The 16,989-nt window shown below is 40.5% G+C and overlaps 1 protein-coding gene across 1 annotated transcript in view; it reads right to left on the bottom strand.

Moving 5' to 3' along the window:
* SLC4A7 (solute carrier family 4 member 7) overlaps positions 1 to 16,989 on the bottom strand; it is a 90,537-nt gene that overhangs the window by 48,573 nt on the left and 24,975 nt on the right. The window contains exons 3-5 of the mRNA XM_065398638.1: positions 13,401 to 13,539; positions 10,777 to 10,937; positions 6,820 to 7,008 (exon numbers count right to left, since the gene is read on the bottom strand). Coding sequence (XP_065254710.1) covers positions 6,820 to 7,008; positions 10,777 to 10,937; positions 13,401 to 13,539 — 489 coding nt within the window. The remainder of the gene's footprint in view (positions 1 to 6,819; positions 7,009 to 10,776; positions 10,938 to 13,400; positions 13,540 to 16,989) is intronic.

Raw genomic sequence — 16,989 nt, 5'->3', positions numbered from 1 at the left:
AATATGTGGCTACATCTCCTTGAAGCTTAGAATCAATTTAAGATTGACTTGGATTCAGCTGGAGAGCTTTATCTTCACTTGTCTCTCTCTCAGGTTCTACAGTACTGTGTATGGTATTTTGTCTCTCTCAAAGTGAAGGCTGTGGTCTTTAGTACAGAGCCATTAACCATATCCAGTTTAATGCTGGCAGTCATCCTCCTCCATGAAAAATATAAGATCATCCTTGGATTTGAGGGGGAGAATGATCTTTATATGACCATTCTGCTCATTAAGAGTGTTTTTATATATTAAGGAGGCAGGGGACAAGATTTCTTTTCGTTTATGAAGGGAGGAAAGTCCTTGTTCAGTGACTCAGAGCACTGGTGTTAGGACAGATTTAGCTCTACTTACTCTCTAAAGCTTAATATATTTACTACCCTTAGGTGGAAAAAGAGGAAAAGCAGAAAACCAGGGCACTTGACACTGATTACTCCCCTCCACCACATGCCTCTTAACAAACTTCCTGCTCCTTGTTACCCTGAACCTGGGCCTGTATTAGAGATGGATAGATAGGGTTGGCTGGGCCAGGATCACTCACCAGAGACAAAGGGCTTGTGCTGGATAGCCAGTCTGGTTGGAGGGTCATATCTGTCTCCCAATTTCTCTTACTGGATAAGAAGAAAGAACACCAAGGAGATTGTGCCTGGTCAAATATTTGAGTTACAGCAGTCCAAATCCACACAAATGGAGATCAGTTTCAGAATGGTGAGAATGAGCAGTTTCACATTTTGAACATTTTCTGTTCTTCCTGGTAAGGTGTTCAGTCATTTTCAAAGAAATAAAAATGGAAGGCACTTGGAGGCAAAGAGAAAAGGGATCTCTACAAACAGTTACAAGTTAACTAGAAGAACTGCCAAAATCTTCAGCTTCCAATTGGCTCTAATGCTAAGAAATGACTGAAAAACTCAAATGTTATTAATCGATTTCTGGGATAAAAAACAAACGCTTACTCAACATATTAATGAGGCATTTTGAGAGGAATATTTTTCTCTTATATCCAGTGTTTTTATATGTATTATGCTTTTTACACGAGCTAAACAGGCTCAAAGTGTTTCACGGACCAATAACATAACAGGATCTGCAGCTAACTCTTACCAGGTTTCCTTTAGCTAATTTACAATACTCAGCAAATTAAAAAAAAAAAAAAAAAAAAAAAAAAACACACTCTGCCTGTTCCCCCCAACAGTAATTAAGCATCTGACGCTGTGATAATGCACCATTGGAAAATTCACTGGCACCAATTATGGAAATGCTGGATATGCCAGTTTTAAGGTACACTACTTTCGTTCATAACAGTTCTGAAATTTTTATAATATAAACTTAAACTAACGCCTAAGAGAAAGTATTTAAAACCCAAATCCATCATGGCACAAAAACACAACTGACTAAATTACTACCCTAACTCTAACTGTAACCCTTGTTCCTTCCTATCCCTACCTTCTCTCATTTCTATCCACATGTTGTAACATGTCTGATTTAGACTATAAATACTTCAGAGCATGTCCCATGTCTTTAAACCACATACCACATTTAAGGACTAAATTAATATCTTCATTTACATGGATTCAAGGTGAGTGAAAGGAAAAGGCCACCATTTTTGACATCTTGCCTATTTAAAAGACAATTTTATTTAAAAATTGCTTATTTTTAAAACAAAAACACAAACATTCCTTTTTAATCACACAAATAAAAAAGGTTAAGTATGAAAAATTCTATTTTTCATTGCTTCAAGGAGTTAAAATGCAATTATAAATAGGTGAACTTCAACAATGTTTGTGTTAATTTTTTTAAGAGTAAAAATCTTTGGAATAGATCTATTATGCTGAATAAGAAACAATCACACTTCAGAAGAAATAAAACATGCAGACAGAGGTAACAGTTATAAATAATACTCATTTATGCCCAAGCTATGTGCTCAACATTGCAATGCAAGTGATCCAGATTCAGAGAGCATCACACATGGACAGTTTTAAGTTTGAATAATTGCCTGGTATGTCAATATTATCCACTGTCTTCTTTTCCTGAACTTCTAAGTCCTCCTCAGGTGGATGGATTATTACTGTGGGAATATCATCACTGGCAGGTGACACCAGCAGTTCCTTGCCCTGAAGCTGACTCGGCTGGGAACTTGTGGTTGCCAGGCGGCCGCTGCTAGGACTGGAGGGTGGTGTGTTTTGAGGGGTAGGTAGTGGGGTTGTACACCTTGAATCTGCCGGGGTTCCAGCTCTTGAAGAAGGAAGAAGGTAATGGAGAAGAAGGGACAAACGTTTTTCTCCTTTCAGGGAAATATTTGAAGCAGAGAGACCTGTTCGCAAAGAGTGGTGGGAGGCTGAAAGGCCTTCCCCTGAGATAAAACAAATAAATGAAACACAATGAAGTTTACAGCAGGGAAACAGGCTTTTTTAAAAAAGACAAATTATGCATGTACATCACATTCATGCAGGTGAGATAAGAGTTAAGCAAGATGCAAGAGTGAATCAGATTTTTAGATATTAGTAAAGTCAGCAGGTACCTTACTGACAAGTACCAGTTAGCACATAATGGGGATTTAGGAGAAAAGGATATGGCCAGTAACTGCTTTAAAAAGGTCCAATAAGAATTTAGCATATGATCATAAAATATTGACATCTAAAATAATTTTTTCCACTAGATGTTAAAAAGGAAAAAAATCAAGTTTGGATATTACTACATATCATTTGTACTGGAAGCTTTTTACTAGGCTAAGACATAATGCTACTGTGACAATGTCAGGTCAGGAGATTTTGAAGCATTTGTACCACAAATTAAATAGAATTACTTGGCCCGCTGGGAGAGATTGTGCAAATCATCTTACTTCTCTATGCCTCAGTCTCCTCATCTGTGAAATGGGGATAATAAAACTCTTTGTAAACCACTACATAAAAGCTTGTAAAGGGAAGGAAGGAAATAGTTAATATTTGATATTTCAGTAAAACTTATTGTCGAGGACAAAGGCAGGCGTCAGGTTTCCAAGTTAAAAATAACCTACTAAATCTAACCTGAAGGAGAATATCTTAAATCATTGGCACTCACTAACATTTGGTCAGGGACCAAATTTCAATCTATCAGCACTAAAGGGTGTAGTCCAACTGACACCACTCCTGTCAGTTATTTGTTCATAGCATAAGATGCTATCATATTTAGAGCTGGCCAAAACTTAACGTTGACATTTTACAATTCATTTTCATTACATATCAGAATGAAAACACATTTTCAGAATTTTCCATGAAATAGAAGTTCCCCAAAGTTTTATTTGGGGGGAAAAATTCAAAATCTTAATTTAAAAACAAAAAAATGTTTCAAAAATATTTTTACTTTTATAATTTTTGCATTATTTCATTACAGTTTTGTAACAGTGGTGGTGCATGATATGACACCATGTCAAGTCATATCACATCATAATATAACAATATAATATCTGAAATACTCAATTTTTAAAAAAAATTAAGGGCAGCTGCTACTTAATACAGACTGCAGCAGCCTATTTTATGTTACTCCTTGAGGAATTCTGTGCCAAAAAATTGAAAGTTCTGCAAAATTCTGCATATCTGATTTGTCAAAATAACACTATATAATCATGCCAATTTCAATTACTGTGGTAATTTATTTCAAAATACCTGTCAGAAACTATGTCTGTAACAATATAGACACACAAAAAATTTGCCCAGGAGTAGAGAATTAAAGAAACCCCTACGACAACCCAGTTCCTGTTTCTCTGCCACCTTTGTCTCCCCCCCCCCCGAGCTCAGCTGCAGGGTGCCCCCTCTCAGCCCAGATACCCGCACCCCTTCCCCCACGCCACCCAGAGCCCAGCCATGGGTCACCACCCAGCTCAGACACTCGCACCCTCACCCCACAGAGCCCAGTCATTCCCCCCAGTCCAGACGCTCGACCCTCCCCCCCAAGAGCCCAGCCATGGCACCCCCCATTCCAAACACTCGCATCCCCTACCCTCCCAGAGCCCAGGAATCCAGCGGGAGAAACAGCCTGATGCTGGGTCCCAAGTTTGTATGGAGTTTCCTGCATGATGCCTCCTTCCTTCAGGGTGTGCCATGAAATGCAGCTGCCGGGAAACCTTCAGCTACTTCCCCCTGGCAGTGTCTTCTATTTGCGAGCTAGGGAGCTGGGCTCTGCTGGGTCCAGCAGCCCCTAGTGGCAACCAGCAGCTCTGCAACCCATTTCGGTAGAGGAGAAAAGGAAATTCTGCACAGAACATTAATTCTGCACAAATTCTGCATTGTGCAGGTGTACAGAACTCCCCCAGGAGTATTATGTTCTAGATCAAAGTGTCTCCTGCTTGTGCTGTAGTGAAATATACAAGTGTCAAATTATACTCCTCTTCGGTCTCTTATTACAATCTCATTCATCTACTTAACCTCAGATTTCTCCAAATCTCTCTCAGTCTCTCACCCTTGCCACACAATGCAGTCTCTCTTTATCTTCTTGTTTCCCCACTATTCTAAGATGGAGAATAGAGTCACCATCCTTCCCTCAGAGACAAGTTTCTAATGGGTGCCTGTTCTTCCCTACCAGGGAAAAAGATTCTAAACAGTTCTCTATCTTCACCCCACCATTTCCCTCGGGAAAGGGGGGCAAGGGAAGAGCATGTCTAGAGAAGACTGACTGCAACTCCCCAATCGTACATGAGTACATGCATAATGACTGGTGTTCCATCTCAGACAGAGCAAGAGTATGATGAATTTTGCTAAAGATCTGGAGGTGAACGCATCTCTCTCATATATATTATACCATCAGGCAGGTACCAAAAAACACAGACGCATTCAGTATTATCACATGCATATACAATGTATAAGGAGGACCAACATACTGAACAATCCTAAAATTCTTTTGGGGGATGGAGAGGTAGTGTCCACAAGTATACAGGAAAAACTCAAATTTAGAGGATTTACCTGAAGAGTGCATTCTACAGATTGAATTTTATTTAAAATTTCATTTTCAGTATTAAAGATTTGAAATTAGTCTCTAGTGCACTGCTGCTTCGGTTGCAAATTAGACAGATAAAGCCCAATGTTCTATTTCGCATGTTAAGAATCCAATGTAGTCCATAATGTGAAAAGCAACTTAATTTGTTTTCAAGACCAGGAAGATATCTTACATGGGTATTAAATTCTCTGAATACTATTTTCTAGGGATGCAGATGTATAGATTGGGCATGTGTTACTTAGACTTGGCAAGTTTCAACACACATACTGAACAAAGAATCAGTTATTCGTTGCAATTGAAGTCTGCACAATCAGTTCAAAGTTTAGGACCATTTTCTTCCTTTTAGAAACCAAGACATCTGAAACATCCTGGCAAAAAACTGTTTTTAGTATGTGCTGACATCAGATACTGTCCAGTTTTTCTAATCCTCAGTGTACATTAGGAAACTAGCTAAAAGATCTCTATGGCACAGATCAAACTCAGCACATATTAGCACTAGAACAACCCAAGTAAGTACATGTTCCAAGGCAGCAGACATATCACATTTTGCACCAGAATGGTCAAGAACCCAAGTACTTTATTTTAAGGAGAGACATTAATCAGGCTCTGTGATGGGCCCAATACTTCAGTCCTTACTAGGCCAAAGCTCTCAAGTCAACCAGTAGATGTCGAGGCTGATGTGACTGGAAATCCAAAACAGAAGATGGAGAACTCTGGGAGGAAGGCAGAGGCCATAAAGGAAGAATAAAAGGTAAGACAGGCTGTCCTGGAGTGGTAATGTTTGAACTTAGGAACTGAGTACCTGGAAGAAATGCATCAGGATGCCAGAGTGGTCAGAAATTAGTTATCAGCAGGAGACATGGTACATCTTGTGAAGATGTTTTTTACCTACGTTCTACTATAATAAACATACCTTAACCAGAGGTAGTTTATTATTTTTAATTAAAAAAAAATAAACTCCCTTTTTGGACAACTATACGAAAGCAAAACTCAAGTAAGATGAACACAATTAATACAAAATAAAAATTAAAAGTTTCACTGATCATTAAGACCATGATTAAGTCTCTAAAACAATAAATAAAGGAGACTGAATCAGAAGCTATAATCTGGTAGTCAGACTCCTGGATGCACATGAAGCTTTGCCTGGCTGAGGTAACAGGATGACTTTAAACCTTCCAAAAATATAGAATTAATTGAAGCATATCCTGTGAAAGTGTTCTAACCAACAGAAAATATTGCTGGGGTAGAGAAAATGCTGTTTATATACCTCATAACTAGGGCTCTATGTCTGTCCTGGAGGTCGCAGAAGTCACGGATTACGTGACTTTCCGTGACCTTCATGACTTCTGCAGTGGCCAGTGTGGCTGGCCCAGGGACAGCTCCTCCTCCTCCCACCCCCAGCAGCAGCCCCTCAGCAGTGATTCCCCCAAGATTTAGTCAAGTGTATTTATAGTATAAGTCATGGACAGGTCATAGGCCATGAATTTTTGTTGATTGCCCGTGACCTGTCCATGACTTACTAAAAATATGCATGACTAAATCATAACCTTATTCATAACAGACAACTAAACCATATTATAGCATAAATGAAAACAGTAAGTCAAGACATCATAGTGGTTATAAGGAGCAAAACAAGACTTTACACATGCAAAAGATAGGTAAATGTCCAAACACCACAAAAGAACCACCACACAACTTTTACATACCAAGGACTCAGAAAATGTATCCACTATTATCTTCTGACTGCTCCCTCCTCTCCCGTGTTAATATATTATTTGTATCAGGTTAGAATAAATTAGATGCTACAACTTATCTCACCATTTCGTTCAAGCAAGTGAGGGTCAGAATGTTTCTTGCCTATATCTGCAAAGGACCGAACCAGGGGGATCCGACTGCTGAATTTCTTCTCGTTCTGGTGATGGTGTCTCTTGAGGAGAGCTTCTCTGACATGCTCTCTTATGGACTCATCCAGCTGACCAGAAGCAATCATGTTGTCCAACACCATATCTATCATGAGAAAAATATTAAAATCAAATCTAAGTTAAATATATGCATTCCCATCACCACCACATTAACTCACATCTGAAAAAATAGTAAAACTAATTCATGAAGAATCTTCAAGTTTATTTTCTTTGGCAAACTGTGCATCTAGATCCACTGAAAAGAAATAGCCAAGAATATTGTGGGCCAACAGTTCCAATCTACGCACTTTGAACAAACGTTGCTTTGAATCACTAAACAGTATTCTTTCCAAAATACACAGCATTTTAAAATACAAGGCCTACAGGAATAAATAGATTGTTAACCACTTAACAAAATATTTATCTTTATTTCAACTTACTACAGCCTTCATTACAAAAAGCAGGTGTGTATTCAACGACATGTCAAATGAACATCACTCTTCACTGGAAAGCAGTGCAGTAGCAAAAACTACCACAAGCAAGGGCTCGATGTACGAACTGGATAGAAATCTCTGTATAGCAACATTAATTCTGGAGTTTCCTAATGTTTGAGTGCTTGATTTTGAAACTTCAGTGTTCTTCCAACATAGTTTACTATATAAAATGACTAGCCTAATCCTTCAAATGTCTAAAGTTTCTTTTTTTAAGTTGCCCTAAACTTCAAGATTCCTTACTGGGCTTTCCATTTCACATTCTTACAAAGAGTGAGGATGACATGTAAAGTGTGGCAAAACTGGTCAATTTGCAAAATTTCTGTGGGTTTTTCGATATTTTTAATCACATGAAAATGTATGATCAGCCATGTTTCCAAAATACCTTAGATATAAATTGAGGAATGAAAATCTGCCTATATGGCTGTGTAAAACAGGAACCAGCATTTTCTTTTACCGACTAGTTTAAAGAATCTTGAAAGATTTCTCGGCCAACATCTTAAGTTGCACAAACTCAGTAACACAAGACTTACCTGGAAGAAATTTGTATGAATCTGTTTATATAAAGACCTTTTTGTTACATTTTACCATTTCTAATAATTATATTGAGATCCCTAGTAAGGTTAAGAACTTACATTTATATAGTACCTGTTGTATTAAAAGAGGATATAATGCTTCACAAACAAAATAAACTATGCAGGGATCACTTTATCTACCACAGTAATCCAGTCTCCTCTGAAGATAAACACAATTACAGCTTTACAGCACATAACACAACACACAGCAATCTATACTGGTTAAGACAGGAAGTCAAGTATATGTATCTAATTGAAAATGAAAAAGAATTGAGGTAGGCCAAATATAATTACAGAAGACACTTGGGTTAACATTGTAGCTTTTATAAGAAAGTTCCCTGGGATCTTTAAAATGCCCACAATGTCTGAAATTTTAGTAATATTGTGACGCTTTGATACTCAGATGAAATGAGTCCTGTAATGTTGTTTAAAAAAAATTGTCTTTAGGATATTCTATATATGCATCTGTTCCTCTTTCAGAGGAAACAAAGATTAACTAATATATTATTCCTACAGGAAAATCCACTGCCATAGAATATTGCCCTGAAGATCCTATTAAATAAGTCTGTTTTAGCAAATCTAGATTAGACAAGTAGTTCATCTTAAATTTTATTTATTTATACATCTAAACTGTGGAACTCATTGCCACAGGATGTCACTAAGGTCAAAATATTAGAAAGGTTCAAAAAGGGATTGGACATTTATATGAACAACAAGAATATCCAGCCAGCATTATAATAGATAATGATGATAAAAAATTGGAAGAGATTAAACCTCATGATTCAAAGTTTAAACCAATCTCTAACTACTAGGGATTAATAGGTTTTTTGAACCTTTCTCCAAAGCATCTGGTGCTGACCACTGTCAGAGACAAGAAACTGGACTAGATGGACCACAGGTCTGATCCAGTATGGCAATTCTTGTGAACCTATTTGTGATCTGATATTTCTTGGTCTTCGTTTTATTCATCTAAATCTGCCCAACCAGAATGCCCCTAACACAAGAAATGTTAGGTTTTGTGTGCACGTGTGGGATAGAGTGAGAGTGGCACGGCCAATTTTAAAGGTACATCAAACTTAGATGAAGGGTATGAAAGAATGAGCAATGGTCTGAACTGCATTGCAATTACAGCTCTGTAAACAGGAACAACCCTCACTCTGATGTACATACAGTACACACACCACATGCACACAAAATACTTTATAAGCCAAAGTTATCCCCCATCCTTTGTCTTTATTCTTAATGTATGTAAAGAAGTCCTGAGACAGGACTGGATTTAGAAACAAACTTCAGTCTGAGGTGGTTGTTGCTAGGGTTTCTCTTGGCAAGATGTCCTGCCCCTCCCTATAGCTCTGCAGCCTCAGAGAGATGCTCAGCCTTTTATACTTTTGAATAGGAACCACGGAGACCCATTAAATCTGGCTGCAAGATGAGAAAACAGAACAGCTTTATGCCTCCACAACAAGTCAAAGACTGATACCCAGTCACTGAGACCCTGCACTGGAACTGGAAAATAGACCTGTGTCTCCAAATATTGATAATATTATGCATATCTTTCAATATCTTCTAGCTCAGCTTCTTTCAGTATTTACCAACTTTTTAAAAACATGACAAATACTTAAGATGACTTGGAAAGTAACTACAGTTCTTTTGCACTAACATCACTGACAAATATAATCAGAGAAGGAAAAATCTGTAGGTTTTATTTACTTCAAAAGTGTGTACTAAATGCTCCCATTAAATAAGCTAAGAAAAGAGCTCAATACAAAGAGCTAAAGAGTAAAATTTTCAAAAGTTCCTAAGTCACTTAGGAGATTTTGAGAATTCTTCTGAAAACCCTTTGTCCCTCCCTCTTTTGGTACCCCATGATCCTGCTGGTCAGCAATAAGTCCACTATGAGTCACAAAAATGCATCACTCAGTGAAATCACAGATACCAAGAAAAAGGAATTAAGTTAGCCCAAAGGATCTTAAAATAAAAGCCACTTGCTACTCTAAGAGTGTGTGTGTATATATATATATATATATATATATATACACACACACACACACACACAACGTTTTCAAAGCTGCTTTTACATACTCAAAATTAATTCGAGACTATTGAGGACATTTTCAACATGCTAAGTTAAATAACATACATTTTATTTCAGCTCATCTCTTACCATTTATAAAGTGAAAGTTTAAATCAAGCTGTGCAACTATGAACTGTGCTAATAGCAATAGCTAACATCAGCCGAATAGTGCTTAATAGTTTACAGCACAGTACTGTACAAATTATCCCTCAAGTATCCTGATCCATATTTTCATTTCAGCTGTAGAGACTAGAAGATGCATTTGTTGTCCAATCAAAGATTAGAATAAAGACAACTTAGGGTTTGTCTACACAGAAAGAAAAACCCACGGCTGGCCCGTGCCAGCTGACTTGGACTCGTGGGGCTCAGCCTGCAGAGCTGTTTCAGTGTTGTGTAGACTTCCAGGCTTGGGCTGGAACCTGGGCTCTAGGACCCTGTGAGGTGACAGAGGGCTCCAGCCTGGAAGTCTATACAGCAATGAAACAGCCCCACAGTCCAAACCCCACGTGCCCGACTCAGCTGGCATGGGCCAGCCACAGGTGTCTAGTTACTGTGCAGACAAACAGTATGTCCCAATGGGACTCCTCATGTGAGTGAAGTTTGCAGAATCAAATCTTAAAGACAAAGAAAACTGTAATGAATATACAGACTAAATGTAAACTGCTTTTGTGTTTTTAAGTCACAAACTAGTGTAAACTAGCAAAAATTAAATCTTTCAAAAACTTCAAAACAACCTGCTATCTCATCTAGTGTGTTTGCTCTCATGTCCAACATGACTGTCCCATTTAGAATACAGCTTCTCAGTTCAAAGAGACTGTGCAGAGACAGAGTTGCCACATAAGGTTTGCTCCATCGATCACCGCCATCTTCAACATCTTCTTCAAATTTTAGCCACCTGAAATATAAATATATATTATGGCATATATACAGATTACTACTGAAGACACTTTTTTTCTGTCCTTTCAATAGGCTGCAAAACAAAAGCTATATCCACTTGCATAAATCATCTTTCATTTCTGCCTATACCCCCCTTTCAGCCCCTATGCTCCGTACTCAATCCTTCTACCTTAATGCATCCTCGACCCATTCCCATACTTGACTCTGCTTTTTTTCATGCCACTCCTTATGTTTGAAACAGCCCAGAGCCACAAAAGGATGTAGTTGTCATTCACAACACTGAATGCCCCAATGCCTAACTTCTAGGCGCGCAGAAAATCACTGGAACAACAATGGGATTCACACAGCTTGAGTTTGGTGCCTAGTTTCCCCCAAACAATGCCTGGGGAGAAAAAGGGGCCTAAGATTGGAATCCACAAAAGCCAACCCGCTAGGCAGGAAATTGCCTAAGCTAGCCAATGGAAAGTAGTTAGAGCACTCACCTGGGACGTGGGAGACCAAGGGAAGAAAGGAAGAAAGGATTTGACCAGGAGTCTCCCATCTCTCAGTACATTAACCACAGAGCTGTGCAGTATTCTCATGTGGGGCCCCCTCTATCTCTCCTGTTGAAGCTTTTCCATTTTGGATAAGTAGTCATGGAGCAGGTGGACTGGACCCTGGGTCTTCCAGTCACCAGATGGGTGCCCTGATCATCACAATAGAGTCACTCATTCTCATCTCTCTCTCTCATCTTTTTCTAAAAAGTGAAACTGCTTCAATAGGAGAGACTGGGGGAGACCCACATCGGAATTCCCCGTAGCCCTGTGATTAGGGTCTTCCACATCCCAGGTGAGTGCTCTAACCACTGGGCTAACAGTTATAAAGGAGGCACTACCACCAGCTGAATTCAGAATGGGGCACAATGTGGTAGGCAAACTCACAGCACACTACTGGATCAGGTCCCACAGTAAAGCGAGATGGGGGAATGAATACTTATGTATTCTGCTTTATTGATCACGCTGGGGCTTAGGTGTGAGACAGTCACCAGGGCACCTAGCGTGAGGCACCAGTATGCATGCCCAGAGGTGGAAACTTAGGTGCCTATGGGCTGGTCTTCACTACCCGCCCGGATCGGCAGTAGAAAATCGATCTCTCGGGGATCGATTTATCGCGTCTCGTTGGGACGCGATAATCGATCCCCGAATCGACGCGCGTACTCCACCAGCCCAGGTAGGAGTAAGCGCCGTCAACAGGGTAGCCGCGGCGGTCGATTTGCCGCCGTCCTCACAGCGGGGTAAGTCGGACCAGATACATCGAATTCAGCTACGCTATTCGCGTAGCTGAATTTGCGTATCTGAAATCGATCCTCCCCCTCCCCCCCCCCCGTAGCGTAGACGTAGCCTTAGGAAATTTCACCCTGAAAATTTAAGTGCCAAGTGAGTTTAGATACTTATAGGGGTAAGCAGCAGCTGAGCAGGGGTTTTGTGGATTGCAGCAGCACCTAAATCCAGGTGCCTAAGTACCTCTGTGAATCTGGCCCAACATCCCTCTGCCCAGATACCAAGCATGATCAACCAAGACTAAGCATTCCCACACTCAGTTAATCTTTTAACTATATGATTTGTATCCATCAAACATAGACTGTAGGCTTTTGGAGTCAGAAACATGTCGAAAATATTTAGTTTATAAATATCTATGCATATCTATGCATATCACTATGCATATCTATGGTACTATACTAATAAATGATACATAAACTGTTAAAGTTACTTAAACTGCAAAGTCAAGCACTCAAAAGTTAGGAAATGCCAGATTTACAGATGCCCATGCAATCTTAGTTCTGCCTCTTGGGTGTCCAAACTGTGCATTGTGGAAAAGATAGTATGTGATCATGTAATTAAAGATATCAGATACAGAAGACTATCACAATGCATATGCACAAGGAGGGGGCAATTAAGGTTGCACAGGGCAACCATAAATCTGGCATATGCTAACTTTCAAGTACTTGACTTTGCAACCTAATTCACATTCTTTTAATGTAATTTAGTATGTGTTATTACCTAGTTTGTGGTTGTTTTGTTTCTTGAAGGAAAAATACAATAAATTAGTATCAATGACTTCCCTTCCTTCCATTTTTGTTAACTTTCTGTCACAGCAAAAATAATACTACATAACTAGAACATCTGTACTCCTTGTCAGTTACACCTATACTGTTTGCAATGCTACATTTAATCAACTTTAGGAAATAAAGTCAGCACAGCAACAATAAAGACCTTCAAAAAATTTTCTCCAGCGGTCTGGGTATATTTTCAATGATGGGCTCAGAGAATCAGACTTTCCGTTTTCATTAGTGTTAATGTTAATTAGGAGGCAAATTTCCTCCTTATTGACTTGAAAATTCTAACCTAAAATTGATTTCTGAGGACAAAGTAAACAAGATCAGTGGAAAAGATTACATGAAACAGATCTATGTTTGGTTCACCTGGCAGTTTCTTTCCATTCATATTCTTCCCCATCCTTGAAGTACAGTTCATCCATTTCAGTGAAGAGATCATGAGGAATGTGTTCTTCGTCATCATCCTCAGTACCCAGGATAAACTGTACTCGTTGGGATGGGGTGTCTTGTTGGGGAAAAAAAATAATAGTTTAGAAGGTAATACTTCTATTGAAATGTTAACACCTTGCAACAATTAAAACATTATCCTCCCTCTCACAGCTGGAAACATGGAGTGTTGAAAATCTCTCATCAGAAGATGGGAATAGTTTAAAAGCCAAATACAGTTTTCCTATAATGGGTTTCTGAAAACAAAAGGAGGAGGAGGAAAATAAAGCTACTTCTATACTCTAGTTAACATACTTGCTTAAATATTTTTAAGCTTTTTGACATAATTTCACACCTCGAAACAAACCTCAACAACAAAATTGGTAACATGAAAAAAGTCACAAACAAACTCAAAGGGAAAGACATCTTAGTCTCATACTTGAAAGCGAAATAGATCATATCTACTCTTTTCTCTTCAAAGCAAAACACAATTAGACAATGGACATTAAAATGGAAAATAACCCCCAGACAATAAATCATGGAACTATTATAATGGTTGTCCATTTCAACAGACAGAGGTAAGGTTGCACGTGGGAGAATTTGGGTTGCTTACATGAAAATTTTCCCTTCTTTGAAGGGATAGGTCCACAGATACTCAATGTAGGTCATCACCAGTCTTCAGCTCTAGGGGGCAAAATCAAAGCTGACTGGAAAGCTGGGACTAGTCCCCACCTTCTGGAGACCCCCTTAGTTTTGAGATGCTTCCAAAACTGGCCCTCTGGACCATAAAACAAAAAAATAAATCTCTCATCCTGCATCAGCACCTTGCAGAAATAATACTCAACATGAGGTGAACAAGAAAAGTTTAACCATAAGTTAAACAGATCTGCCTTTTTCAGGGAGGGCCAGATTTGGGGACCTCTCTCTTCAATGAAAAGAAAATTTTCAGATAAGCAATCACAAATTCTCCCATCCTCTCTCAGGGTTATGTCCACAGATCTTCAGTGTAGGATTTGCTCAACAGTGACAATATTCCTAGGGAAGGAACAAAATGTCACAGAGAAAGGATTGGGCACTTATTCAGAATAGTCCTTTCACTAATGCTACTTAATCATAGAATATCAGGGTTGGAAGGGACCTCAGGAGGTCATCTAGTCCAACCCCCTGCTCAAAGCAGGACCAATTCCCAACTAAATCATCCCAGCCAGGACTTTGTCAAGACAGGCCTTAAAAACCTCCAAGGAAGGAGACTCCACCACCTCCCTAGGTAACGCATTCCAGTGCTTCACCACCCTCCTAGTGAAATAGTGTTTCCTAATATCCAACCTAGACCTCCCCCACTGCAACTTGAGACCATTGCTCCTTGTTCTGTCATCTGCCACCATTGAGAACAGCCGAGTTCCATCCTCTTTGGAACCCCCCCTTCAGGTAGTTGAAGGCTGCTATCAAATCCCCCCTCATTCTTCTCTTCTGCAGACTAAACAATCCCAGTTCCCTCAGCCTCTCCTCATAAGTCATGCGCTCCAGACCCCTAATCATTTTTGTTGCCCTCCGCTGGACTCTTTCCAATTTTTCCACATCCTTCTTGTAGTGTGGGGCCCAAAACTGGACACAGTACTCCAGATGAGGCCTCACCAATGTCGAATAAAGGGGAACGATCACGTCCCTCGATCTGCTGGCAATGCCCCTACTTATACAGCCCAAAATGCCGTTAGCCTTCTTGGCAACAAGAGCACACTGTTGACTCATATCCAGCTTCTCGTCCACTGTGACCCCTAGGTCCTTTTCTGCAGAACTGCTATCTAGCCATTCGGTCCCTAGTCTGTAGCTGTGCATGGGATACATGCAAATTACCACCTTTCCATAGACACCTTACTTGATCTCCTTTGTACAAGATTTAGTGCTATAGGACCTTGGTTGCAACAATGATCTATACCAGAGGTCGGCAACCTGCGGCATGCGAGCCGATTTTTACTGGCACACTGCTGCCAGCCGGGGTCCCGGCCACCGACCCCACTCAGCCTGCTGCCGGCCTGGGTGAACGGAACCCCAGGCCGGCAGCGGGCTGAGCGGGGCCGGCGGCCGGGACCCCGGCTGGCAGGAGACGGCGGACGGAACCCCAGACCGGCAGCCGGCTGAGCCGCTCAGCCCACCGCCGGTCTGGGGTTCTGTCCGCCGGTGTAGTGTATTAAATTTCTCCCTGTAGGAATGTGCTACTTGCGGAGCACCAGGACTGGCAGCCGTAAGTAGCACATTCCTACGGGGAGAAATTTAATACACTACACCCGGGTAGGGAAGGCTGTGCTTCCCCAAACAGCCCGTCCCCTAGCCGCCCCCTCCCACTTCCTGCTCCCTGACTGCCCCCCTCATAACCTCTGGCCCATCCAACCCCCCCCTTGTCCCCTGACCACCCCCTGCTGGGACCCCCCGCCCCCTGACTGCCCTCCTCAGAACCCCCAAACCATCCAACCCCCCCTGCTCCTTGTCTCCTGACCACGCCCTCCCGGGACCCCCTGCCCCCTGACTGACCTCCTCAGAACCCCCCACCCATCCAACCCCCCCTGCTCCTTGTCTCCTGACCACGCCCTCCGGGACCCCCTGCCCCCTGACTGCCCTCCTCAGAACACCCCACCCATCCAACCACCCCTGCTCCTTTTCTCCTGACCGCCCCCTCCCGGAACCCCCCACTCCTATCCGCTCCCCTGGGACCCCCCCCCATCCAAGCGCCCCTGCTCCCTGTCCCTTGACTGCCCCGACCCCAGCCACACCCCCGACAGGCCCCCCGGGACTCCCACGTCTATCCAACCAGCCCTGTTCCCCATCCCCTTACCATGCCGCTCAGAGCATCTGGACTGGCAGCCGTAAGTAGTACACCTATGGGGAGCAATTTAATACACTACACCCGGCCCCGCTCAGCCCACTGACGGTCTGGAGTTCTCAAAATATGTTCTCGCACCCCTTATCAAAAATTACACTACAATTAGCTTAAAAACTTGAAAACTTAAAAACTCTGTTTGTATATTACAGTAATCGTTAAAAAATGTATAATGTTAATAACATCACACTCATTGATTGATATAACCATTAAAATCTGCTGATTTACAACTAAATAGAGCCATTATAATAGATTTGGTGTATCTTTTTGCTACCTAGGATGATACACTATACCTATATAGATTTATTTAAGCAATTATATAGCTTAATATTTTTATTAATTTTACATTTTAGTACATTAGAAAATGGTGAAAGATATATGGCTTATTTACTAGATAGTTAACTTATTGCTCATGACTTGTGTCAAGCTGCATTAGGATGGTAATGGGAATTTAATTAAATACACTGAAGTTAGATGTTTTTCCCTTGATTCATTTTTTACATAGAAAAGCAGCTTTTAACTCAAAGTTTTTGAGAGAGTCATGGATTCAGCATATTTATTTATTATTTAAATATTTTAAGAAATTATAATAAGTTTAATACAAAATATACAAAGGCCTAAATTCAGATTTCATTTTTAACAGGTTTATTTTTA

This window comes from Emys orbicularis, chromosome 2 (assembly GCF_028017835.1).
Source record: "Emys orbicularis isolate rEmyOrb1 chromosome 2, rEmyOrb1.hap1, whole genome shotgun sequence".
Lineage (NCBI taxonomy): Eukaryota > Metazoa > Chordata > Testudines > Emydidae > Emys > Emys orbicularis.
The sequence above is the reverse complement of the archived record's forward strand: the minus strand, read 5'-3'. Positions and strand labels throughout refer to the sequence as shown.